Consider the following 27,246-nt stretch of genomic DNA (forward strand, 5'->3'; position numbering starts at 1 on the left):
AACTTAGGCTGAAAAGAAAAAGAATGCAAGTCGAAGATACGCAGGTCCTGAGTGGGCATATGCAGCTACAAGTGAATGGCAACTCAAGTTTATGTCATTTTGTTTTGATAGAGAAGTTCAGAGTCAGTACTTTGATGTAACGTGAAGGCAATCTAAAGACTGAGTTGTTGGGCTAAAACCTAAAGAGAGACGGTGGAAATAAAACCAGAAAAGATGTTGAAAACCTGATGTAACAATTGAAAACTGGATGTGACAAGCTGCTAATCGATTTTGACAAAGGAAGAAGGGTTCCTGGATGTGAAACTGAACTGTGAGAAGAGAGATATTTTCTTCATTTTAGATTTTTCTATTGCACTTTATCTAAGAGTTGCTTCTACTCTCTGATTCTTTACAGATCATGGCCGAGTTAAATAACCAGGTTAGGAATATTAGGTATTGTAGATATTTAAGTGTTGGAGTGGCAGTTATGTGTGGAATAATGTTTATAATAATGATTGCGGAAATGTCTATTCATGATATGAGAAAGGCTACTATTGTTTCTGTTCCGGAAGCTACTACACAAACAACTTTAGAAAAGTTTAAGTTAGATGAGAAATATTTGCATGATTATACTAATGCTCAAGGAGAGCTTTCTTCTAATGTATTCTATCGATTGTTGAGTGAGTATGTTGAGACGATGGATGCAAGGAATTGTCTTCTGTGTACGCAAATTGCTTCCTCAGGGGAAGAAGGGGTTACGTACCAAAGTCTGCATTAACATATGGCATAAGCTGTAGTCTGCTACTAACAAGATTCTATAACCAAGAGTATATACAATACTTCTACTCCAACTATGATTTAGTGTTTTTATTTGTTCCTTTTATTAGATATCTGAGCAAAAGAGCTAAGGAGCATGATATAGTATTAGTTAGAGCCTTCTTTGAACCAACATTAACATTTGGCACTGCATACGCACACAATAATTTAACCTGTTTGCTTACACCATTAGAAAATAACTTTATAGGGCATACAGATGACAGGAGAAAGGCATTGAAGGAAAAGTTAGAAAAGGGATTAGAAAAAAGAATTTATAAGAATGATTAGGCTTACACTGCTATTATAACACAAGGAAAGTTAGCTGTAGATGCATTACATGTAGGGAAGCTTTGCATATATATAGGCCAAAATCACACACTGATACTTTATTTGTGGGTACAAGTGAATGTCTGCATGTGCTTTTGTTTCAGAGTAAATGGACTTTTATGCTGAATGATCAGGACCCCGCGATACCTGGGATTTACTATATTTGTGGAATTAATGCTTATTACAGGCTTCCTAGAGGACGGTGTGGGACATGTTATTTGGGGATAGTTTTCCCTAAAATTTATCAGATAGATGATCTAAAGAAGTTCCTTCTGTAGGAGTTATTTTGAATGCAATTGAGATACGGAAGTTGTCTACTATTGTGGATAACATGCTGACAAATTTTACAGGAGCAATACCTCTGCTAGATACTGAATTAGCTGCGGATAGAGCTATGACACTTCAAAATAGGCTTGCTTTAGACATTTTATTAGCGAAAGACAGCGGAGTCTGTAGGATGATTAATGCTAGGCATTGCTGCTCATACATTCCTAATAACAATAAGGAGATAAGAGACTTAGGGCCAGATGTAGGAAACTTTTGCGAGTCACAAATGGGTCGCAGCGCTATTTGCGACCTCGCAAAAAGCGAAATGGGATGTACAAATCCAATGTACAGTACCAAATAGCGATGCAACCCATTACCGACTCACAAAAATTGCAACCTTATTTTGCGACTCGCAATTATGAAGTCGCAAATTGCAAGTCGCAAATCGATTGCACAAGCCAGTCACAAATTGCAACCAGTCGCAAAATGCCAATTTTGCACACCCAGATTACCACTGATTCTGAACAGGTGGTAACCAGAACCAAAGTATAAAAGGAGACCCAGAAGGCATCAGGGTTACTCAAAATGGCTGCACTATATGTGATTGCATGGAGGAGGAGAGTCCAGGCTGCCCAGCAGAGGAGGAGGAGGCAGAGACAGGAGAGGATATACCAAACCAGGCAGACACTATTCCAACAAACTGAGGATGAGATTTATGATAAATACAGACTGAGAGGTGCTGTTATCCTACAGATCAATGAACTGCTGAAACCTCAGCTAGAACGCCAGACAATGTGTGGCTGTGCCATCCTCACACATGTGCAAGTGCTATGCTCACTGCACCTCTTGGCCTCGGGTAGCTATCAGGGGGTGATTGCAGTGGCAGGTGGGGTATCTCAAAGTGCCCTCTCAAGATTCTTCAGACGTTTCCTAGATGCCATACTTGCACACATGTCCAGATATATATACCTTCCCAGGAATGAGGCAGAAATTAACAGCACCAAGTTGGACTTCTACAGAATTGCCAACTTCCCCCATGTAATAGGGTATGTGGACGGGACACATATACCAATTTGCCCACCTGCAAATCTGGAATATGTGTTCCGCAATAGGAAATGTACCCACTCACTAAACATCCAGGTGGTATGTTAAACCCATAATGTCATTACTGAAAATGTGGCTAAATATCCAGGGAGTACACATGATGCATACATATTCAGGCACAGTGGGATACACCAACACCTAGAACATGGGGAGTTTGGAGAAGGATATTTATTAGGTACTGGTGAGTACACTCTGATGCCTTAAATACGTGTTACTGCGAAACCCTGTGATGCCCTGCTAAGTTTGCCTCTTTTGTCAAACAGGTGACAGTGCATATGCTCTGAGACCATGGATACTCACCCCATACCTAACACCTGTCAATCAGAATGAGAGGCGATACAACAGTGGACATCGGCGGACCAGAGCTGTTATAGAGAGAACGTTTGGCTTGTTGAAGTCACGATTCAGATGCCTGCACAAAAGTGGAGGAGCATTTCAGTATGCCGCAGAAACAACATGCAAGATCGTTGCTACTTGTGCCATGCTACACAACATTGCCACCAGACGTGGGCTATATCTCACCCCTGACAACACAGATTCGGAGGATGAGGAGCAAGAGCTACCACGTTGACAGCCTGGGGATGGAAGCTTCGCAATGGTGGGCAGACAGAGACGGAACCCCATTGCAACCCACTACTCTGGCAGGTACGTGGCAACCGTGACAACACTCACTAATGTAAGACACACATAACCCAGTTGTGTAGTTCAACAAATTAACCCTTTTATTTCAGGACTATAATGGGGAAACTATAGTCAACTAAACTGCATAATGAAAACCAAGAGTGTAGTCTGACACATTAAGTTCATGTACCTCTGTCACTCCACATATTAGTAGCTCACAGCCTCCTGCAACTGCAGCCAACATGGCTCACTCCAGGTTGGTCCCCTGATCCCTGGTGGGCACTGCTACTCCACAGGACTTGTGCATCAGTGGCAGAAACACTACTGACACTGGAGATCTCCTCACTATCCTGCGGGGTACCGCCAATGCCCCTTGCTGCCTGTCTGGTCTCCAGCAGGTCCACTGCATGGCTGATGCGGCCAAGTCCTCTAGCCACATCACCTGCAAAATGGCCAAGTTCGACTTGCAGACTCACTGTGCGCCTTGACAGGCAGGTTGTTGTGGTAGCCAGGCGCCCTATTGACACACTTAGTTTGTCTAAACGGGCACCAGTGTTGCGCTCCCTGCGCCGTGCATGTGCCCTGTCGGCCACCATTTCCCTGACCAAGTTGTCTATGGAAGAGGCAGGTTTGCCATGTGAGCGTTCTTTATAGTGAACTGGTTGTCCACATTTGCAAGCCCCTGCGTGAGTGTGTTCTGTAGTCTGGTAAGGTTGTGATTCATCAACCGCATATGTCTATTTTGCAACCTGTGACTCTGCAGTAAGGATGCCTCCAGTCCCAACAATTGCTCATCTGTGACATCCTCCCCACGCGCTGACTGCATTGGGCGTTGCCATCTACGCACCAAGCCAGCTGATCTATGTGGTCAACTCTCCCTAAGCATTGGGCCCGGTGTCACATTGGCTGCCTCTAAACCCAGATCAGGATTATCCATGTCCTCTGGTGCTGATTGGACGGGTGGTGTTGTCCTGCACTGCCCTGCGGTGTCTGTGGCAGCCTCCTCTTATGTGTCTATGCCTTGTTCCTCTACCTGCACAGTGGTGCTGTTGGTGGGTCCTTGTGGGAGACCTGTTGGACAGGGGAAACACTGTCAGTGCCTCACATATGTTTGATGCCTCAGAATAAACATTTCTCTATATTTGGACTACTGTACTACATTGCCCATAATGCACTGTTCTATAGGTTGCAAAACTGGGAATGGAGCTAATCTGGAGGTGCATGCTTATGTGTACTGTGGTTGTGTGCATGGTACATAGAGTGGTGTAAATACATTAATTTTGGTACTTACTTTTGGATGTTCTTGATGCTGAACTGTCAAGGGTTCGATGCCAAGTACTGCCTATGGCTCCAAAGTGGTCTCCACCATGGTTTCGATGGCTGTAGGGGGTGGTACAGTAGATGGGCCTCCTCCGGTGCCATGCATCTCCCTCATGCGCTCCGCCACCCTTTCCTTAGTCCTGGAGCGAAGGTCATCCCACCTTTTGCGGACCTCATCCAGTGTGCGGTGGCTGACTCCGATGGCATTGATTTTGTTGAGGATGTCCTGGCAGATTTGTTTCTTGTGGCTGTCAGGGACACTTATTGCTGCCTTTCCAAATAACTCATCATGGTGCAGGCAGCGCTTTTCTGTGAGCACTTCCAACTCCTTCTCTAAAAACTTTAGTTTTCTTTTCCTGCAAGCACTGGGTGTCTCCTTGTCCTGAGTAGCCATTGTTGCTGCAGCTCCTCTCACCTGGGTGGGACTCTGCAGTTTGGGCTGGGTAGGCTCCTCCCTGTTGACCTGATGTCATCACTCAGAACCAGGAAGTGGGTTTTTCAAGAGTTTAATTTGCACCTGCGTGCAATTTGTGAGTCAGTCGCAATTTGCGACACCGGGCCACACCCTTGTGCAATTTGCGACCTTGCAAATTGCGAGGTCACAAATAGCGGTGCGACTCTGCACCGAATAGCTATTTGGTATAGTATCTCGTTTTGAGAGTCGGAAATAGCAATTCGCAAGGAGTCGCTATTTCCGACTCACTATTCTTTTGCTTCCTACATCTGGCCCCAACTCACTAACTTAACTAATTCAAGTAAGGATTTGAAAGAATTGAAGGAACCAGGGGTTTGGGAGAAAGTCAGAAAAGGATTTGCTTCAGTGGGTAATTGGTTTAGTTTGGAATGGGGTATTATTAAAAAGTGTACAGGGAAAATGAATTGTAATTGCTTGTATATTCAGATTATGGGGCATATGCAAATTATGGCAAAGAATGAAAGAGGAGGAAGAACAACCTAGGGAAAAAATCTATAGGGTAAATTTAAGAAGAAGACAAAATACAACAGAAATGGAATTGTACATTGTTAGTAAAGAAAGGTGTGATGACATATTTAGTCATCAGAAGAGGGACTGTTAAAGCAAATATGCTAATTAGAAAATTATTAATTATGTTTATGTGCTTGAATAATGAAAAGTTTGTAGAAGAATTGATCGTAGAAAAAAATGTGCACGTTTGAAAATGTGCCCTCGGGGCATGACAGCCATATATACGAGATTGCACTAATATAACTGGAACTGTATCAAATGATGAAAAATATATAAGAAAAATTTAGTAATATGTCATATTTAAATGTATAACCGATGTTTTACTTTAATTTATAGTGCTAACTTAGCTAAAAACATAGCCTAGTCTTCCTAGGCCTCACACTTAGCAGAAATAATAACCACGGTTGCAAGCAGCTGCCATGACCCTGAACTGCCCGATGTTAAAGTTGCTTAGCTAGAATTTTCTGCAATGTACCGGCAGACAGGAGATGATGAAGACAATTTTATACAATTATGTGTAGAGTAGGCTGTGTTGAACAATGGAGGCACTGACTGAAGAGTAACATGCAACAATTTCGATATCTGAAGAGCCGGATGATGAGGACATGGTATAGCGGACCAATCCGCATCATGTAAAAGGACTAATATTAAAATTGGTAGATTTAGTAAACAAATGCTATAGGTTAAAGTCATGTCTGCAGACTGACTGACCAATTAGAGATTAGGGGGATGAACTGGGAGACCTTAATAAAAGGTCATGACAAGGGGTTAAAACTTCAGATGAGAGGGGAGAATTGATGACGTCAGCAGACACTGTCCGAGGTTCTGTCGTTGGGCTAATAATCTGAGAGCCTAATGCATGGCTGTCTAAGTGATGACCTGAAGATGAAGACGAACTTTGTTGCTGATCCATTCTTTTTTTTTTTTTTATTTATTATTATGTATAACAGCCGGTAACATACAGTATAAAGTCCAGTATAACACAGCCTCACAGGGCAAGTAACTAAGCCATATGAATAAGGCTAATAAACATCAATTTGTGCACAATATGATCCAAAAAAGAAACGCAAGAACATTGCTTGAGGTACGGCTGAAAAAACATGGCATGTGCATCAGTATCTATAGAACCAAACAGTGTCGGGGAGAAAGAAAGAAAAGAAGGTCAACGGGAAATAATAGTGATGGGGGCGACCAGCGACAGGGAATGAATCGGTCAGTACTAAGAAAGGGGAGGGGGAGGGAAACGGGAGGTGGAGGAAGGTGTGCAGGGGATGCAAACCTTTCAGAAATCTGCTGACAAAAGAAGGGAGGGAGGAGAGATTGGCCAACAGATTTGGACAGTGTTCCGAAGCGTATCCATCACACATGGTTCCTACGTCTCTGTGTATCATCTCCTCCCTCATTTAGGATTGATGTGAGTAAACAAACATGCATTTGTCGCAAGCAGGATCGGTCTCGTAGCTGAGGCTATCGGACAGGGTATATGTGGGTACAAGGGGAAGTCACTCCATGATAGTTGGGCAATTCAAGAGCAAGGGCTGCAGAGACAGGGGTGGTAGAATGGTGGAATGTCCAGGTCTTGCAGGGTTAGTCGGGAGATGGATAGAGAGAAGAGAAGAGAAGGGCAGGGGAAAAAGGGAGGAAAGGGATCTGGTGTCGAAGAAAGGGAAGAAAGGGAGAACATCAGATTAGAAATAAATAGGCAGGAGGGAAGGGGTGGGGAGGAGTGAAGGGGGGTGAGAGAAACCAAACAGCCAAGTAGAGTGTTCCCAGGGCTAGGAGAACAAAAGGGGGAAGGTATGGAAAGAGAAGAGGACAGGGTATATGTGGGGACAGGGGGAAGTCGCTCCATGATATTTGGGCAATTCGAGAGCAAGGGCTGCGGAGACTGGGGTGGTAGAATGGTGGAATGACCAGGTCTTGCAATTGATGACGTCAGAAGACACTGTCCGAGGTTCTGTCATTGGGCTAATACTCTGAGAGCCTAATGCATGGCTGTCTAAGTGATGACCTGAAGATGAAGACTGACTTTGTTGCTGATCCATTCTTTTTTTTTTGTATTTTAATTTTTTATTATGTATAACAGCAGGTAACATACAGTATAAAGTACAGCATAACACAGCCTCACAGGGCAAGTAACTAAGCCATATGAATAAGGCTAATAAACATCAATTTGTGCACAATATGATCCAAAAAAGAAACGCAAGAACATTGCTTGAGGTACGGCTGAAAAAACATGGCATGTGCATCAGTATCTATAGAACCAAACAGTGTCGGGGAGAAAGAAAGAAAAGAAGGACAAAGGGAAATAATAGTGATGGGGGCGACCAGCAACAGGGAACGAATCGGTCAGTACTAAGAAAGGGGAGGGGGAGGGAAACGGGAGGTGGAGGAAGGTGTGCGGGGGATGCAAACCTTTCAGAAATCTGCTGACAAAAGAAGGGGGGGAGGAGAAATCGGCCAACAGATTTGGACAGTGTTCCGAAGCGTATCCATCACACATGGTTCCTACGTCTCTGTGTATCATCTCCTCCCTCATTTAGGATTGATGTGAGTAAATAAACATGCATTTGTCGCAAGCAGGATCGGTCTCGTAGCTGAGGCTATCGGACAGGGTATATGTGGGGACAAGGGGAAGTCGCTCCATGATAGTTGGGCAATTTGAGAGCAAGGGCTACAGAGAAAGGGGTGGTAGAATGGTGGAATGTCCAGGTCTTGCAGGGTTAGTCGGGAGATGGATAGAGAGAAGAGAAGAGAAGGGCAGGGGAAAAAGGGAGGAAAGGGATCTGGTGTCGAAGAAAGGGAAGAAAGGGAGAACATCAGATTAGAAATAAATAGGCAGGAGGGAAGGGGTGGGGAGGAGTGAAGGGGGGTGAGAGAAACCAAACAGCCAAATAGAGTGATCCCAGGGCTAGGAGAACAAAAGGGGGAAGGTATGGAAAGAGAAGAGGACAAGGTATACAGGGGGAAGTCGCTCCATGATAGTTGGGCAATTAGATAGCAAGGGCTGCGGAGACTGGGGTGGTAGAATGGTGGAATGTCCAGGTCTTGCAAGGTTAGTCGGAAGATGGATAGAGAAAAGAGAAGAGAAGGGCAGGGGAAAAAGGGAGGAAAGGGATCTGGTGTCGAAGAAAGGGAAGAAAGGGAGAACATCAGATTATAAATAAATAGGCGGGAGGGGAGCTGTGGGGAGGAGTGAAGGGGGGTGAGAGAAACCAAACAGCCAAGTAGAGTGATCCCAGGGCTAGGAGAACAAAGGGGGGAAGGTATGGAAAGAGAAGAGCATGGGGGGATGGGTGAGAAGGGGGTAAAGAGAGGAAAGTGAGAGAGAGAGAAAGAAAAGGAAAATAGGAGGTGCATGAGGTTGGCTAGAGAGCAGCAGTAGTGACAATGGTACAGACTAGACGTCAGTAAGGAAGGGAGGCCATACCTGAGCAAAAATGGCAGCCTAGTCCTGAAGGTTGTAAATGACTCTCTCGTGTGTGGCTATGCTAATCATAGACACAATCCATTCCTCGGGCGTTGGGGGAGTTGCGGATCTCCAGTGTCGTACAATACATATCTTCGCAGTTGCCAAGGCTGTATGCAAGAGTCTTTTTTGCAGTCGTGATAAAGCTGTAAGGGAGGCTGTGTCATACAGCATGAGCAATGAAGGAGGTAACGGGTTGGAAGCAACATGGAGTCCGCCAGGACATGCTCCACTGCCTTCCATAGAGGCTGTACCGGCGGACAGCTACTGAGTACGTGAAGTAGATCACGGTGCGGATCTGCACAGCGCCAACATGACGCATGCAGAAGAAGGCCAGTCTTATGAAATTTCACCAGGGTCCAGTACCAGTCGTGGAGTATCTTGAAGAGGCAGAACTTTAAGCGAGCCTCCCATGTTCCTCTGTCTAATGCTTCCACTGTGTCTGCCCAGTCCTCCTCTTTGAAAGTCTGCTGGAGGTGGGTTTGCCACTGCAGACGCAACTTATCTAGGACCGGTTGGGGGAATACATAACTAATAAGGACTTCATACAGGCCAGCCATAACACCCTTATGCTTCCCCCATGTCGTCAAGTAGGCTATTATAGGTGAGGGTTGTAGTCCCGACGGACAGTTTCAGGGTTTTGACACATACAATGCTGGAGTTGTAGGTACTTCCACTTCTGTGTAGAATGGAGATGGAATTCCTCCTTCAGACTAGTGAAAGGTTTGAGCCTGTCGGGCTCCAGCACCTGATCTAGGCAAGTTATACCAGCGTCCCTCCATTGCGGCCAGTTGAGGGCTATTCCTCCTAGGTGTATGCTGTAGTTGTGCCACATGGGAGTCTAGGTGTGGAGGGAGGGGTAAACCCCCAGGAGGTGGTGGGCCTTCTGCCAAGCCACGCCCGTCGCCTTCAGAATTGGATTCGGGTCGCCAGGGGGGACAGAGGTCATGCGGTAAACCCCGTTAAGGCCTCCTCTGTGGGAGAGCAACTCTCTCTCCACTGATACCCATTGTGGTGACTCTGCAGGGCTAGCAATGTGGCAGCCAATGGTGCTAGATGGAGGGCTAGAGTGTAATGTTCCACCGAGGGGAGTCCCATTCCGCCATGTGACCTGCATGCTATTAGCTTGGCCGATGGCAGATGGGGGCGCGTAGATCCCCACACAAAGGCCCTGATTGCGGTGACTAATGACCTCAACGTGGAGAGAGGTATCTGGAGGGGGAGAGGTCCCACTACTTATGTGAAGCACGGTACCATGACCATTCACACCGCCTGCAACCTGCCCCACATGGAGAGGCCAAGTTGGGCCCATTTGTCAGAGTCAAGTCTCATACGTGCAATGAGAGGATCTATGTTGTCTGCCATCATTCGTTCCATGCCGCGGTTAACAAGGACCCCCAAATATTTAAGGAGCTCTGGGGTCCAACGGAATGAGAAGCCCAGGATCACTGATTTTGTCATCCCTCGTGACAGAAGGAGAGCTTGGCTCTTGTCCCAGTTTACCCGATATCCAGAGAGATGGGTAAAGCCATCTATAATCTCCATAAGGGCAGGCAATGAGCGGTCCAGGCCAGTTCGGGTGAGTAGGATGTCATCAGCCTACAAGTAGAGTTTAGAGGTGATGCCACCCGGCAGGAAAATGTCTGCTATCCCAGGGGATGTGCGAATCGCAGCCGCCAGTGGCTCCAATGCCAGCAGAAACAAAAGAGGAGAAAGAGGGCAGCCCTGCCTTGTTCCCCTGCAGATAGGAAAAGGATCTGAGAGGAAGCCCCCACAGTTGACCCGCATCGTAGGATGGTCGTATAGCAGACAGACTTTGGAAATAAATTGGTCTCCCAGGCCATATTTTGTTAGCGTTGGAAAGAGGTATGGCCATTCTATGCGGTCAAATGCTTTTTCAGCGTCAAGGAACAATGATAAGGTGGCCTCAGGGAGAGCCCGAACCCCCCAAAGGGGGTGGCATAGGGTACGAAGATGATTCTGTGAACTGTGGCCCAGCACAAAACCAACCTGGGATTGGTGTATGAGGGACAGTATAACCTTGTGCAGACTGTTCGCCAAAACACTGGCCAATATCTTAATATCGCCATTCAACAGAGATATAGGTCAGTAACTGCCGCAAGGCAGAGGGTCTCGGCCAGGCTTTGGTATGACAGTGATTATGGTGGCATTGGATATTGCACCCAGCGAACTAGTCTGACAAGCTTCGTCCAGCGCCCCATGTAGAACATCAAGCATTTCCTCCCCCGCCCACTTGTAGAACTCTGCTGGGAATCCATCTTCTCCAGGTGATTTGAGATACGGGAGACCGAAGACGACCTGCAGTATTTCCTGACGGGTGATGTCCCCCCCAGCAGTTCCCAGCCCTCGTCGGAAAGTGAGGGCAAGGTGACAGTACTAAGGAAAGCCTCTATCTGGGCAGGAGAGGACTATGATTCCGAGGTATAAAGGCGGCGTTAAAAAGTCACAAATTCACCCACTATATCCTGTGGATGCGTGAGGATCTCCCCCGATTGAGCCTTAATGGCTGGTATAGATAGGGTCGCCGGTCTCTGGTGAAGTTGTGCGGCCAATAAGTGGCCAGCCTTCTCCCCTTGTTCGTAATGCCGACCCTGCAGGCACTGCAGCACATATTCAGCCTACGAAGTAAAGAGTTTATTCAGAGTCATGTGGGCTCTCTCAAGTCCCTGCGGGTGGAGAGGGAGAGGGCGGGCTGTGTAGTGCCGCGTCAGGTGTTCAATGTCAGTTTCTAGGGTTGCATGCCTCGCCGCCCTGTCCTTGTTTGTCAGTGCGGCGTCACGCATCATATGTCCCCGTATCATTGCTTTAGCCGCAGCCCAGTTGACCCTCCTGGACGCCAATGACCCAAGATTGTCCTGGACGTATGTAGATGTGTGTGCCTGTAGCTGCGCCCTCCCCTGAGGAGTTCGGTAGCAGTGGATAGCGAATCGCCATGGCTTGCAGCCTGGGGACACCATGCCCAGCTGAATGACTAAAAGAATCGGGGAATGGTCCAACAAGCCCCCACTCAGTATGTGAGAGTCCTGCGCGTGTGCCACAAGACTGTGTGAGATGAGAAATTAGTCCAGACGGGATTGGGTACCATGGACTGGGGATAAGAAGGTATATTCCCTATCACCCGGGTGTGTCAGTCTCCATAAGTCCACCAGACTGTTGTCGTGCATTACATCAGACTGTAGGGCTCTGCCTCCATTATTGATGGTGTCCAGAGGCCCAGTCCTGTCTAGTATGGCATCACGAGCCAGATACCAGTCTCTTCCGATAATGTGCTGGGAAGCTCCAATCTCCGTCAAGAGATGGTTGATGCAGAGAAAGAATTGTCTTTTGGGACCTATTGGGGCATAGACAGAACCCACACAAAGTGAGGCGCCTCCTAGCTTCAGTTTGGCAAATATATATCGCCCCTCAGGGTCAGCCCATGATTTGGTAACTATAAAGGGTAGGCTCTTTCACAGCAATATGGTATTCCCGCATTTCTGCAAAGCACCACACTGTTCGTCCAGCGGGGGGTGCTAAAGCTGTATAGCGCCATCCCCACCTGGTCCCTTCGCAGCTTATCAGATTTGAGCCTGGTCAAGTGGGTTTCCTGAAGGAGAGCTACATCCACCCGCTTGGTATTGCGGTACGAAAGTATTTTCTTCCGTTTAATGAAATGGGTGAGGCCATTGACGTTCCAAGAAACAACCCGTAATGGGGCAGGCGGGCATACGGATGTCCAGTCATGGGGAAAAGCTAGAAGGGGCATCAGGTAGAGAGATAGGGAAGGGGGTTGAGGGGTACGGGCACTGTATAATATAAGACTGAGAGAACTGTGAGTGGGGGAAAAGGGTGTGAAGGAAGATAGAAGGAGGAAAGAGCGAAATAGAAAGAGACACCAGGGGGAGAAGAAAAAAGAGGAGAGCAAAAGGCGGAGGGCAAGAATATAGAATATAAAGTGTGAGATGGGGGTAGGAGGAGAGGGAGGAGGGCCGGGAGGGAAAAAGAGTGGGTATGAGGACACAACAGAGCAGAACCAGTCCCGATCAGGGGAAGGAGGATAGCAAAGAGCAAAAAGAAAAGAGAGGAAGGAGGAACAAAGAAGAGAAGAGTCAAGGAAGGGAAGCGAAAGGAAATGAGGGAGGCAGGGGTGAGAAGGAAAAAGGGGAAGGAGAAGAAAAATGGAGCGAACTAAAGCCCCAGAAAACCTAAACTTTAATCTGCGGATCTATACCCGGACCTTACAAGTCCCAGCGCAAGGCAAGGCCGGCTGGGCCACAGCCAGGAACGGGGGCGCAGCGCTGGGCCACCAATGTACATTGGTACTAATTTCCCAGGGTCCCAGAGCCGGGTTCCCCCAGGAGGGCATGAGGCGATGAGATGTAATTTGATCTGGTATCTCTTAGCAGGGGGCAAGACAGCGCAGTGTCACACATCTGGAGAACAAGCCCACCGAGGGGGGGCAGAGGGATGCCTCGGCGGGGCCAGCAAACCCTCTCGGGGAAGGATGAGAGGGGGAAGGAGAAGGGGGATGGGGGGAAGGGAGTGGCAGCGAAGGCCGTTATTGTGTCAGTGTTGTTGCATGCATATCGGGGGGAGGCGGAGCGGAATCCAAATAGAAAGGAGGAAGAGAGAGTGCAAAGAGCAACACAAGAGCCCCAAAAAGGGGATACAACAGTGATGAACAATCAGTCAATCGTCATTATATTAACAGCTATAACATTAGAGCAATTATGGGGCTACTAGGCCTAAGGAGCATGTATTGTCTCACATACCATCAGTCCCAACAGGTTCTGGACAATCCTCATGAATCAACTCTACCCCCATATTAGAAAACTTTGCTTGATGAGGATAACAAAGGGATAACAAAACACCCAACATTGTGTAGGAATAAAAAACTGTACTCAGCCAGCTGATGGGTCAATGAAGGGTCCGCCGTTCCCAGGCCGGGAGGGGCGTGATCGCCAGATTCCTGCAGTCCTATAGGGTATAGCAGGTTCAAGTGGGCTCCGCTGGGGGCTTCAAAGGGGAGCAGGATTTGTCTCTGTCCGCCACCTGCGTGTGGAACACGACCGCATGCAGCACCTGTCCTCTGTCATCGTGGCTGTTGAGGAGTGTCTCAAAGTCCCATCCCCTGGGGCAGGAGAGAGGAGGATGGCGGACAGACCCTGACCATCCTGGGGCAAGGTCGTGAGAGGGAGTGTTCTGATCTGCAACCGTTGTATCTCGGTGTGGAGTCGAGGTGGAAGAGTCCGTGAGCGACAGGACATCCAGGAAGGAGCGTAAGTATTCCGGGTCACAGAAGTCTTTGGATGCGCCATTTTTTGTTATCCACATTCGAGCCACATCGAACAGGCCGTATTTCACCTCCAGCTGGTGTAGCTGAGGGCGGAGGGCCAGGAATGCCCTTCGACGTTCACTGGTTTCCTTGGTGATGTCTGCTGATATTCGGATTGTGTGTCCATCCAGCTGGCAAGGACCTTGCATACGCGCTCGCTGTATAAGTTGGCAGGCTTGTGCATGGGGAAGAAGGCAGGCTATGATTGGTCGGGGCGGGCGTTCGTGCCAGGTCTCCTGGGCCCCAGTCTGTAAGCTCTTTGAAACTCCAATGGCGGCACAAAGGTAATACCAGTCAGCCTAGGCAGCGTATCTCACAGGAATCCATGAAGGTCCTCTCCCTCAATATTTTCAGGAAATCCTAGGAAGTGGACATTGTCCCTCTGGCTCCTGTCCTCCAGGTCTATCAGCCTACTGCAAAGAAAGAGGAGTTTCTGGTCTCTGTCCTGGAAAGAAGAGGCGTGGGCCTCCACTGTTGACACCCTTTGTTCCAACCCCAGGACGCGGGTCTGAAAGCTTGCAATTTCCATACAGATGGATTTTGTTTCTGCAGTCAATGAGACCATTGCACTATCCATCCCCTCCAATCTACAGCCAACTGCCGAAATTTCCTGGAGGATACGATCCATAGTGGATTCCTGGGCTGAGTCCACCATATTTTGGTGTGTGGCAGATGGCTGTGCCACCGGTGTGGGAGGGGGGCCTTTCGTCTGGAGTAAGGCCTCAGAAAAGAGCAACTGTCTTGCCGGCTTGCCCGAGTTCTTGTGGGTCTTTGCGTGAATGGGCAGATGGATGGGGGGGGATAGGCTGAAAGGCCCCGGATCCTACAGTAGCGTGGCCAGTGGGTGGCTCAGTCCCCACGGAGTCCCCGATGCAATCCATGCTCTAGTAAAGGAAGGACGTCGCAACCTGGAGGTAGAAGGCGTCTGTCTGTCGCGATAGCAATGTGATGACAGAGCGAGGGCCTCAGACTCTACGTGCAGGGGCAAGGCTACTCCGCTAGGCAGGGAGCACCACCTCCTTATGCTTTGTGTCGTGGGTCGTCTCCCAGAGGCCTCTGCGGCAGACGGTGCATCCCTCCACACCTGGCCCTCACAATGATGAAAGGGGGGGGTGGAGCAGGAAGCACGGGTTCTGTTCTCCATCTCAGTCATTCAGTGGTAGACACCCAAGGGTCCCGGCAAACTCCCAAGGGGATGGCTGAGAGACCTAGATCATGCAGAACCCCTCCGTTATTATAGAGGATCTACCAGGCCCTGTCCAAGATAACTGGGCAAAGACAAAGTCCAGAAGGCAGCCCAGTGGGGGTGTCATTCAAGCCGTGGTGGTAAACTCCATCTCGCGTTCCCTGGCACTGCGCCCGGCTCCGCTGAGGGCTGTTCCAGGGCTCCCAGTTGTCGCAAGTAACATGGCGGGTGCAGGTGTACTAGGTCCAGCAGGCGTGGCAGGCGTGGCAGGGCACCCAGAACTAATGGGAGACCGACCTGCCCATCCATCCTCAGTCGTGGCCTCCAATGGGTCACAGCCCCCCTTCTTGACAGCAGGATGGGGGGGGGCAGGCATGCACAGGGAAAGAGTAGATGCACCCCCAATGGGGGGGCAGGGTGCTGCAGGGTCCCCAACACAGCGTGAGTCCTTCTGCGTGAGTCCTTCTGCGGCACCCGACATCCCTCCTCTGCAGCTGGAAGGGTTGCGTCGGGCCCGGTGCAAAAAGCAGGCCACAAGGGGTCAAGGTTCCGTGGCTCCAAAGATCGACGAAGTTTAGGAGCCCCGGAGCGCCCGCTCTACTCCTGGGCCGTCAGGTCATCCTCGAGAGCACCGTGCTCCGAGAGTACTGGAGGCCGCGGCTCCGGGATCTCTCCTAGGCTGCTCTGGCCGGCGCCGATCACTCCAGGGTCGCAAATCCGCGGTTCTCTGAGGAAGCGTCTTCAACACTGCGGTGCCCTCCGTTATCCCCTATGCCCCTGGGAAGAGGCTCTGTGCCTCCGCAGTTCCCCCGTCTCCGGCCCAGGCCCAGCCGTCTCAAGGAGCACGCAGTTTAGGTGGCCATCACGCTCCGTGGCCAGACCATGCCCCTTCCTTTTTTGTTTTATTATTCAGATGGAGTCATGCTTAGATCACAGACACTTTTCTCAAGGGGACGTTATGTCATGAGTGTACTCAGACTTTAGAAGACGCCTAGAGATGCTGTTGATCCATTCTGTGGATAGGTAGCTATGAAAATGTGACTGACAATTTGTGCCTTTTTCTTCTAGGTACCAACTGCGCTGATTATAGAATTCTCAATTAGATAGATCTTTTCCAAATGAATGCTTTTTCTCTAAATTGTTTTGCATGAAGCCACACATGCTGATGCTAATCTTTGCTAGGTAGGCTGTTAGGGGTGACGTTGACAGTGACAAATGACTGACGAGCTATTTGCTGAGTTCTGCTATTAATGCTGATGTAGGTGCTTTTAAGCATGTTTTCTTCAAGTTATGTTATGATGTTTTTCATTAATGAATTAATCATTGAGTGGATTGAATAAAAATTGATCTAACATATGATTTAGAATTGTAATCAATAGGGAAATAAAAATGTTTAACTCTTCATCGAGTTGTGGTTATTCATGAGGCGATGTTTTATTAATGGTAGTTTATGCTGATTATTGTTGTCCTCGATAATCACTACATGACTAGGATACTCCATGTGATCCAAAAGGTTCATCGACCTATATGCGTCCCCTTGTAAGTTTACTTACTAAGGACCAGGTGCGCTTGCAACTGTATGAGCCGTTCTGGGTCAGAAGTACTATAACATTGCCAATTCTTCTCCAGGACAATCTGATGAGTGACAATTGCTAAATTTACAGTTAAAAATGCAGCTGTCCCTATCAACTTAAAAAAAATAAACTTATGCATTTTTAGAAAGGTTGATGGTCAACCAGAATCACATTCTTAGATTATGACTATGTATTCACAAACAGAGTTTTTGAAGGAAATGAAAATGGGGGTGACCCCACAGAAAAAATCAAAAGGTTCAATATTGTCCTGGACACTAAGAAGTAGAGGATAGGAAAATATAGTACAAATAATAAAAGTAGTCACAGTTGTCTAGATGATGGATTTTGAGATTACAGTCGTTAAATGTGAACTGAAGCTTTCCTCCAGGTAACAGTCCAATAAGAAACAGTTTAAACAATTAGAATAGTACCAGATAGGTGAAATCTGCACCTCTGTGTTATCACTGGAAGATCTTAATCTGTGACAACAGTTCAACATACAGTTAAACAAGATTTTTTATAACTGCATGAATGGAATGAAAACAGAATTGCCTTAGGATAGTTCATTCCTCAGACCCCTATATACAAATCCAATGCATGTTACATTTGTTAGAAATGGGGTCCTTGGTTGGCAGTCAGGTTACCCACTGTCCACTCAAGGACACTCACTCTAGTCATGGCAAAGGTGAAACACTCTGGTTCACCCCCGCTCACCCCTTTGGTAGCTTGCGGCAAGCAGGCAGGCTTAACTCAGAAGCAATGTGTAAAATATTTCTACCCACACACACAGTAATACAGTGAAACGCCACAAATGGGACACCACACCAGTTTAGAAAAATAGGCAATATTCAAATTCAAAGAATAATAGTTGTACTCCATAGAATACAATAGAAATTATGATTTTGCACAAAGTACCCGGTTTGCATAAAAAATAAAGCCGCATGGGTGGCCATCTTTTGGAAAAATCAACGATGCCTCGATTATTTCCTCACAAGGGAGGCTGTGTGTCATTTCATCTCTGGTCAGGTCGGCGATGTGTCAATTTCTGACGTGGCACCTAGGATCTACGCAGAGTTGGGATGACCTGGACACACAGGGATGATGCGTGGAAAATCCAGTCACACAGAGTTAGAAAACCACTCTGTGTGGGGTTTGCGTCATTATCAGCAGCCGCAAGCGGTTGTTGCTCTTCGTTTCTCCAGCTGCGATGCATCAATCTCCTAGCCGCAATGCGGGTGGAGCATCGATTTTAGCCACAGATCTGGAGGCATGTCGTTTATCAGCAGCATTGCAGATGGTGTGTCAATATTTTCCCTGCACAATGTTCTGTGTGTGGATTTTCAACTCTTGTTCTGTCGACTTCACCTTTCAAGGGCCCAGGGACCAGATAGGGCACAACTTGGCAGGACAGGAGTCTCAGCAGAGAGTTCAAGTGCTGGCAGTGGAAGTCTTTGATAGCCCTGAGACTTCTCCTTGGCAGAGGTTCCTCTTGAATCCAGAAGTGATCTAATCTTCAGGCGTTTTGGGTCCAATACTTATACCCCTTTCTGCCTTTGAAGTCGGCATACTTCAAAGGAAAGGCTCTGTTGTTCACAAGATCCTGCCTTGCCCAGGCCACCCCCCCAGACACACACCAGGGGTTTGGAGACTGCATTGTCTGAGGGCAGGCACGGCCCATTCAGGAGTAAGTTACCACTCCTTCCTCCACTCTAGCACAGATGGTTCATCAGGATATGCAGGCTACAACCCAGCTCCTTTTGTCTCACTGTCTAGAGAGGATTCACAAACAGCCCAACTGTCAAACTGACTGAGACAGGGAATCCACAAACAGGCAGAGTTACAGAATGGTTGAAGTATGGCAGATGCATTTTTTTATTGTGAGTTCAGAGACCACAAACTCCACATTTCTATCTGCTCTTAAAGGGAACCTACACTTTAATAATATTTAAAGGCATTCCCCATCCTAACCTATGAGAGAGATAGGCCTTGCACCAGTGAAGACTGAATTTAGCAGTGTTTCACTGTTAGGACATGTAAAACACATCAGTACATGTCCCACCTTTGGTATACACTGCACCCTGCCCATGGGGCTACCTAGGCACTACCTTAGGGGTGTGAAAAGGGAAGGTTTGTGCCTGACAGGTAGGTACACTTGCCAAGTCTAATTGGCAGTTTAAAACTGCACCTACAGTCTGAGCTATGTTTATAGGGCTACTAACGTGGGTGGCATAACCAGTGCTGCAGGCCCACTAGTAGCATTTGATTTACAGACTTGGGTACCTCTAGTGCACTTTACTAGGGACTTATTAGTAAATCAAATATGCCAAGCATGGATACGCCAATTATCCACACATTTTACACAGGAGCACTTGCACTTTAGTACTGGTTAGCAGTCCAGAACACATCAACAACCTGGGAAGCAGAGGCAAAAAAATAGGGGAAGACATGCCAAGGATGCCAAGTCTAACAACATTCTGTTTTACTTTGGCCTTTTTAGAAAAGTCATAGAACATTTCCTTTTGTTGCAGCGCTCCTCACTTTTCCATATCAGCTCAGTTAGCCAAGTGGAGCAATAAAGGTGTTCTAATTAATTACCCAGAGTCTAGCATGATTTTGCCTTGTCCCGCAATTGCATCTTGCATAGTGTGCTTTGCACTGCCCTGCATTCCAGAGAGCAGAGAGAACCAACAACCAGACAGAAGGGAATAAATCTACCAGTGACTTCCACACTTGTTTACGGAAACCTGGTCGTTGTCAAGACTTGCTATATTGGATTTGCAACAATGATGAGTGTTGCCAAGAGGGTGAGGCAGTTGACCAGGACTCCAGAGCCTCCACATTTCCATTGCTCCATTTTACACTGCTAAGTGACAGCCAAAAATAAATGCTAAAGGAAGTATTATTGTAACTAGAAGTGGGTACACAGAGAGCAAAGGAAAAGTGGTGTGAAGCACCTAAGAGCATATTCCAACTGCCTAGCTCTGTCCAAACATATACTAAAATTTTACAGTACAATTTCAGCATTTTACCATTCAACATTCCTTAAGACAAGAGTAGTTATGAACTCTCAGACACCACACTACCAGCATGCTATTAAAATGTACATATGAACACTTTTCTCAACAGTTCCCAGAACACTTAGCTGGATTATGTAATCTCACGTCTAGAAATTCAATGGATATGTGTTTTTAGATAATTTGGAATTTTCACCCCACTTAAGTGTCCCTGACCACACTTACGACATTACCCTTGGACAGCCCACCATTGTGATGTAAGCTCTCAAATTTGAATGGATCGTGAGTGTTCGTACTGTGTACATTATGCACAGGTAGATCACTCTTAGGTGAGTCCCATTCATGTGATAAGCGCTTTGTGAACCATATTAATTGTACAAATGTGAACATTGAGACTATTAAGTTTTATATCATATTAACGTCGAGCATTAGCTATGTCATGTCTCTCCTGAGACAGGGATGATTCGTACATTCCTATTTCTAATCCCTTTCTAATAAATAAGTCGAGTTGCAGCTGACAAAATATATCTTAGTGCAAGCCTACCTTGATGAATACAAGTAGAAGAATGTAAAATTTACATTTCCTTTAAAACACTTAACTGACATATTTTTTATTAATTAATGCCCCCGAAAAGATTCATTTTTCAATGGACCCATTGACCGTGTTAATACTTTTTTTACATGATGATCAATCGTCTGCTCTCCTCCAAAATCTTCTTCCTCCTTTCCTTTTCGTCACCCTAGAGCTGTTCAGTTTTATGTTCCCCTTTTTTAAACGTCACCTTCCAATTTTCTGGTTTCTACCACTGTTGCCTTTGTCCTGTACCTATACCACTTTTTTCACAAGAATCCCCTGCCTTCTAGTCTAACCCGTAACTGGTATTTCATCGCTCCCAATTCAGCTCTGTGACATGGTTCTGCAATTTCAAAATGTCTCTTCCTTCATACCAAACGTCATCCAAAAATGGCTTTATGTATTTTTTCAAGGAAAGAAAGATTTGTTGCACCGTTTTTGACATGCACTATGCGTTTAACTATCACATACAGCTGCAGTCAAAATCACGTTATGACTTGAACGTGATGACTCTGAATCGGTTGCCTTAGCAACGTCTTAAATCATGGTCACAGAAACCCAATGTAATTAGTAGGACACTATGGTGTTATAGAAATGGCACATCAGGCAGGGATGAGAAGTCTGGAGGATCTTGGTTGCAACTACTAGAAAGACAGGTGAGCAAGCAAACCATCCTTCACAAAACAATCTCTTACAGCAAACTCCGAAGCAGAATCTAGAATCTCTACTAAAAATACAGTAATACAGTTCCAATCGCAATTATTTGAATGACCTCAACAGAAGAATCTATTCACTCATTACTCAGGACATAACAGTAACGTATTGTAAGTCAATTGTATTTGAGCAGCGTTTGCCAACATCGTGGCTTTCTGTTATTAAATGATTTACCCCCCGACTCTTCCTGCTTCTTGCACACTCGTTCTCCCGCATCTTGGTATACCCAAAACCAGCCTGCCCTTGCACATCTTCCTTCTCATTGCTGCAGTGCTCACGATTTCGTCCTCTTGTCTCCTAGTTTCTCAGCAGCTGTTTCTTATGCCGTTGCTTACCTTATTGTCCTTAGGATCTCAGATGTACTCTGTGGCTAACCATCTGCCCATATTTGCTACACAAACACAACATTTGACACTTTTATGCAGCATTATTTGAAAAGAGTTGCAGGTCCCACCTCTTGTACCTCAGGGTATCCTACCTGGGACTGCAGCTCTAATGCCATGAGCTGTATTGTAGACATTGAGGGGCAGATTTACAAGAAACTGGTGTATCAGCCCTAATGTACCAGATTTCTTGCGTCGCTCCTGCCCCACCTATCAACATCATGGATGCACCTCATTTACAATACGGTGCACCATGGCGCATGTTAGGCCAATAGTGTCAAACTTTTTCACACTATTGTGGTGCTTTTCTCCACTAGCATCAAAACATTTGAGGCTAGTGAAGCAAAGTACCTTAGGCTAATATGAGTGCGTCATTTTAACACCTGCTCTGAGCAGGCATTAAAAATGAAAAAAAAACAAAAAAGAGCGAAGTGAAATCTCGTCGATTTCACTGTGCCATTTTGGCAGGCCTCCTTGCATACATTATCCCTGGTGCATGGTACAAACTGGCACAATGCATGCATTGCACCAATTTGTAAATCTGCTGTGGAAAAAATGCCTTCCTCACAGCACATTACTTCGAAAAAATCACATTAATGTGGCACAAGGAGGTGCAAGGGGCTGGTACATCGGCCCCTAAGCATTCTGAAGGGCTTGCTCCGAGGCATATTGTTGGATACAGGCTGACTCTCAGCACGCAGACCATGCCCTACCTTTCAGGACAGTCAATGATCGCTCATCACTCCTTCCCTATTCAACCAAGTGCCTCTGCGGGCAAAAGTGGAGTGTACTTGAGTGACGAGCAAAAGTGGAGATCTGACATATCCTTATTCATAAGAATGCAGGAGGAGTTGAAGTCAAACAGGTGGATGCAACAGGTTATTGTTGGCTAATGTTTATACGATTAAGTAAGCAGCATATAGGAAAATATAAAGACATTGTAACATACAATTAATGAAAATTATAAGTTGTTTTCTTTTTTTAGCAGTTTTTCTTGATTGCTATTGAAATTGCCTTTATGTAGCGCTTACTGCTTCTGACCATGAAGGTAAACCAAAAAGTGATGGATGGAATGCTTGATTTTAATTTCAGCCACAGGTGATTACTCACGCTGTATCCATACCACTTCAGTTTGGACCCAGCCATATGCAAATCAGCCTTGAACCTGCTCCAATGGGACCGTCCAGAATGAACTGCCAAGACAGGTCCTCCCTCAACCGGAACAAATGCAACCTAGGACCGTTCCTGTGCACAGAGTATCAATGGAAACTTGCAATACCTGGCTGATGAGCCCTAGCTAGGGCAAAACACGTCCTGGGTTGCTTGTGTTTGGTTTCAGGGAGGACCTGGCCTGACAGTTCGAGCGAAACCGTTCCCACTGGAGCAGGATCAAGGCCAATTTACATATGGCTGGGTCCAAACTGAAGTGACATGGTGTAATTACTAGGGGCAGAGATTATTTCAATCATTGTATCCATCACTTTTTTGTATACTACCCCTGACCAGGCATTGAAGATCTTATTACTCCTGTATTTTGAGCTATTTCCTCAGCATCAACCAGAGAGCATAGTAAATTTGCCTATGGGATCGACTGTATAGCAATACTAGCATATAAAATGTGAACTAGGGAAAATATGTATGCATGGAATTTGGTAAAACAAGCCATTCGGACGTTAAGAGCTTTTTAAATTGAGAAAAAAATTATGAATTTACACAAATCTATGAACACTGTTTGTAACTGAGTCTTTTCCTTCAGTATCTTCGTAGTTAACACAAATGCCTCATAGTTAATATAACTTTAGAAGTGCTGGGATGGTGTTACGATAAACGTTTTCTGTAATACAAAAGCAAACGCCTGTTTTATGCACCTTTAGGAATTAAAGTACATTAATTTAATCCTTTATTTCACGAATTAGTGCTTCATTTTGAGACAGCACAAATCAGAAACAGAAATGGGCAAACCTTGCTCACCCCACAGTTTCCAAACTACGCTATCTGAAAATAAAGCAATATCAGGTTAAATAAAGTAACAAAAGAAAAGTATACCGTGATATGGCTCCTGAAATCCCCACAATTCCATTCCCGAGCTTAGTTTGGTAAATAAAAAAAATTGCCATGATCCAAAGTATTTCAAAGTGTCAGTTGTAGTTGGCACCATCCGCAGCTCCGGTTGCTACTGTTAACACAGTAGAATATTCCACGTCATCCCAAAGTGTAGGGATGGCCTGGATATCCGAGCTATGTCAGTTTTTGAAAAATTATATTAACCATTTAAGTTCTCCTCCGATATGCTCACTTAAAAATATAGACGCACATCGCCACCATGTGGTGCTCTGCAGGTGCATAGTAAAGAAATGCCATTGACGAGCACCAGAAAACACAGACACAAATAAAGCCCTGAAATTATCTAAGTATCTTTAGATATTATCAGGGACCAGGCAAAAAATACAGTTTCTGGAACAATTAAGTGGATTTAAATATAAGCACACTTGTAAACAAGAAATGTCTTACGATAAATTTCCAGAACTACTGTTGCTTCTTGACTTTGTCCTTTTGAGTCTGTTGCTTGGCATCGATATATTCCGGCATCTTCTATTTTGGCATTGTAAATCGTCAGCCGCGACCGACTCCCTTCTTTCTGTACCACAATTCTCTGGGAAGAAATGATCCTCTCTCCTTGTGGATTGTACCAGTCTAATGTCTCAGGTTCACCGATCGCTTAAAACGACACAACGAAAAAAACGGAGTTAAGGATGAAAACCACATTTTATTACGGAAAAAAAGCTATAATTCATAGCCGTTTTCTGAACAACAGTACATGTACATCAAGACAGTAAATATATAATGACCATATCTGAACAATTATTTCTGTGATGTATACTCCAACCTCGAGTTGCTTCAATCTGAAACTAAGCAAATTTAATACAGAGCCAACATCGTTTGTGAAACATTTTGGTGTCTCAGAGAAAGTTATGGGCGCTAATAAATAAAGCTTAAACTCTAAAAACAGATATTTCAGACAATTTTACATTAAATTGTGCTTCTTTTGAGTAAACTTGAAATAGGGTGCTGTAAAACAACTGCATCCTACACACTGTCGTAAAATCTGGCATATAAATATTTATATACCTATGCACCTATTTATACTTTTTTTAGCGCCGCATTTGCGCCGCTTTTTGACGCAAAACGGCGCAAACCTACAAAATACAATGGAATTTTGCAAGTTTGCGCCGTTTTTGCGTCAAAAAACGACGCAAATACGGCGCAAAAAAAGTATAAATACGGGCCCTAATGTTCACAGTCGCCATGTAAAAAAACATAAGGCAATGGTAGTTTCGTTTCTTTCACCATGTTACTGTTCACAGTGCATCTCATAACCGAAAGTGATGGCATCATCGAATTTAAACATGCGCTGACACTATGGGCCATATGTACGAACACTTTTTCCCACAGACATAGAATGGGTAAAAACCTTTGCTACATCTGGCCCTATGTCATTTTCTACATCTGAAACAATATGTCTCCTTAAGAAAATATTCTTGCAAAAAAATGCCCTGTGACACAAACATTGGCTCTATGAAGTGATGACGAGTTTGGGAACTACTAAATACAAGATGCATCACACTCACTAGAGAACACTTAGGCCAATGTTTCGGAACATTTCAATTGTGAAAATGTCTTTTATTGTGTATTTTTTGTGGCTAGAGAAAAACATGCTCATGCGCTCATTGCTATATATATGTAATACTGACGTTGCTCAGTGAACGAGCCTGCAGCCAGTATTAAGATTTGCCTTAAGGTTACACATAACTGTGATTATATTTAACCATGCCAATGTGCAGCACATGACAATCGTGATTTTAGTTAACCATATCAGCACAGAAAGCGAGGGGCATGTGGTTGGATTAGAAGGCTGTACATTCTCTCTGATGTCAAGTGTTAATATTTTACTAGAGAGGTCATGATGGAGGAAGGGCTGTTTATTAGTAATCCTAATTGTCATTCTATTAAAACTATCATACAATCATCTCTAAAAAGGGAAACTTAATTGCAAGAAAAGGAGTTATGCTACACATAATTGGGGGATTTGATAATTGATTAAGTTTCCATTGATCACGTAGCATAAAATACGTGTGTCTTTTTTAGAAATTGGGTCCCCATTTGGCAGTGGTTTGCACCCTGCCCAAGTAGGGACCCTTATTCTAGTCAGGGTAATGGAGTCACACAGCTAAGATAACCCCTGCTCACCCACTTGGTAGTTTGGCATAAGCAGTCAGTCTTAGCTCAGAGGTAATTTGTAAACTATTTGGACACACACACACACACACACCGTAACACAGGGAAACACCACAAAAGTACTCCACACCATGTTAGAAAAATAGGCAACAATTATCTGAGTAAAACAAGACCAAAACAACAACAATCCCGCATTCACAAGTTAATATACACATTTTCAAAGATTAAATCTGAGTAAAGCGCTAAGAAACATAGTAGGTCCAACTGGGGCTATCACGGCATCTTGACGAAGTTGTTCCCAACAGTCCAACACTATTCACAAGGGATTGGGGGCTGGTCACGGAGTCACACAGACTCCACACACATTACATTTGAAAAATAGCTAACAAAGAAACTGCACGGAGTCGTGGACGTGAGGCACTGCTGGAGCCGGTGTGGTGTTGGCTCTTTACTGCTACCACAGTGGTAATGCAATGGTTCTTTACTGCTAGGCAAGGGAGGTCAGACATCAATTCCTTACAGTTGTAGGGGAGGTGATACAGCGTCATTGGCAAGGCATTGGTTCCTTACGACCTGGTGGGGTCGATGAATCCAGCAGGTCAAGATGCAAGGCGTCTATTTTGTGATCACACCATGGGGCCACAGGTGCTGTGGCGGAGTCGAGAGCAAAGGGCGTTGGTGACACAGCACTCAGGACTCACACTGTGGCGGGACTTCAGAGGTGCTGCGGCTGGGGGCCTGCGGTGTCAGTTGTGGTTGTTACACCCAGTGGGGACCACAGCTCCAGCGCAAGCAGCAGTGTGGAGTCGGACAGCTGCACCAGTTCTGAAGTTGCTGTGAAGTCAATATGCTTGATCTTCCTGGTTACATCAGGACTCACTCCCACAGGCCGAAGAACTGGATTTGGCACCACCTGGCAAGTCAGAACTCTCAACAAGAGAGCCCAGGTGTTGTCAGATAAATTCTTTTGTGTCCCTGAGACTTCTTAAGAGAAGGAAACCTCATTCCAAGCCCTTGGATAACCTTTGGAAGCAGGATATAGAAAGCAAAGTCCAGTCCTTTCACTCCCAGGACAGAAGTAGCAAGCAGCAGGCCAGCACAGCAAAGCAACTGGCAGTGTCGCACTCTGTCGAACAGCATCCAGCTCTTCTTCCAGTCAGAATGTCCTCAGTCCAGAAGCAGTCTAACTTTGTGGGCTCTAAGGACCAGCACATATACTCTTTTCCACCTTTGAAGTATGCAAACTTCAAAGAAAAACCTTTGTAGTACATAAGACACGGCCTAGCCCCAGACACACTCCAGGGGGTTGGAGACTGGTGTGTAAGGACAGGCATAGCCCTAT

General features: G+C 45.8%; 1 protein-coding gene across 5 annotated transcripts in view; it reads right to left on the reverse strand.

The window, feature by feature from the left end:
• Positions 1 to 27,246, reverse strand: part of NCAM2 (neural cell adhesion molecule 2) — a 1,466,086-nt gene that overhangs the window by 898,080 nt on the left and 540,760 nt on the right. For all 5 annotated transcript variants that reach the window (XM_069204093.1, XM_069204094.1, XM_069204098.1 and 2 more), the window contains exon 3: positions 24,180 to 24,386. In XM_069204093.1, the coding sequence (XP_069060194.1) occupies positions 24,180 to 24,386 (207 nt within the window). The remainder of the gene's footprint in view (positions 1 to 24,179; positions 24,387 to 27,246) is intronic.

The sequence above is a fragment of the Pleurodeles waltl genome, chromosome 8, assembly GCF_031143425.1.
Source record: "Pleurodeles waltl isolate 20211129_DDA chromosome 8, aPleWal1.hap1.20221129, whole genome shotgun sequence".
NCBI classification, from domain to species: Eukaryota; Metazoa; Chordata; class Amphibia; order Caudata; family Salamandridae; genus Pleurodeles; species Pleurodeles waltl.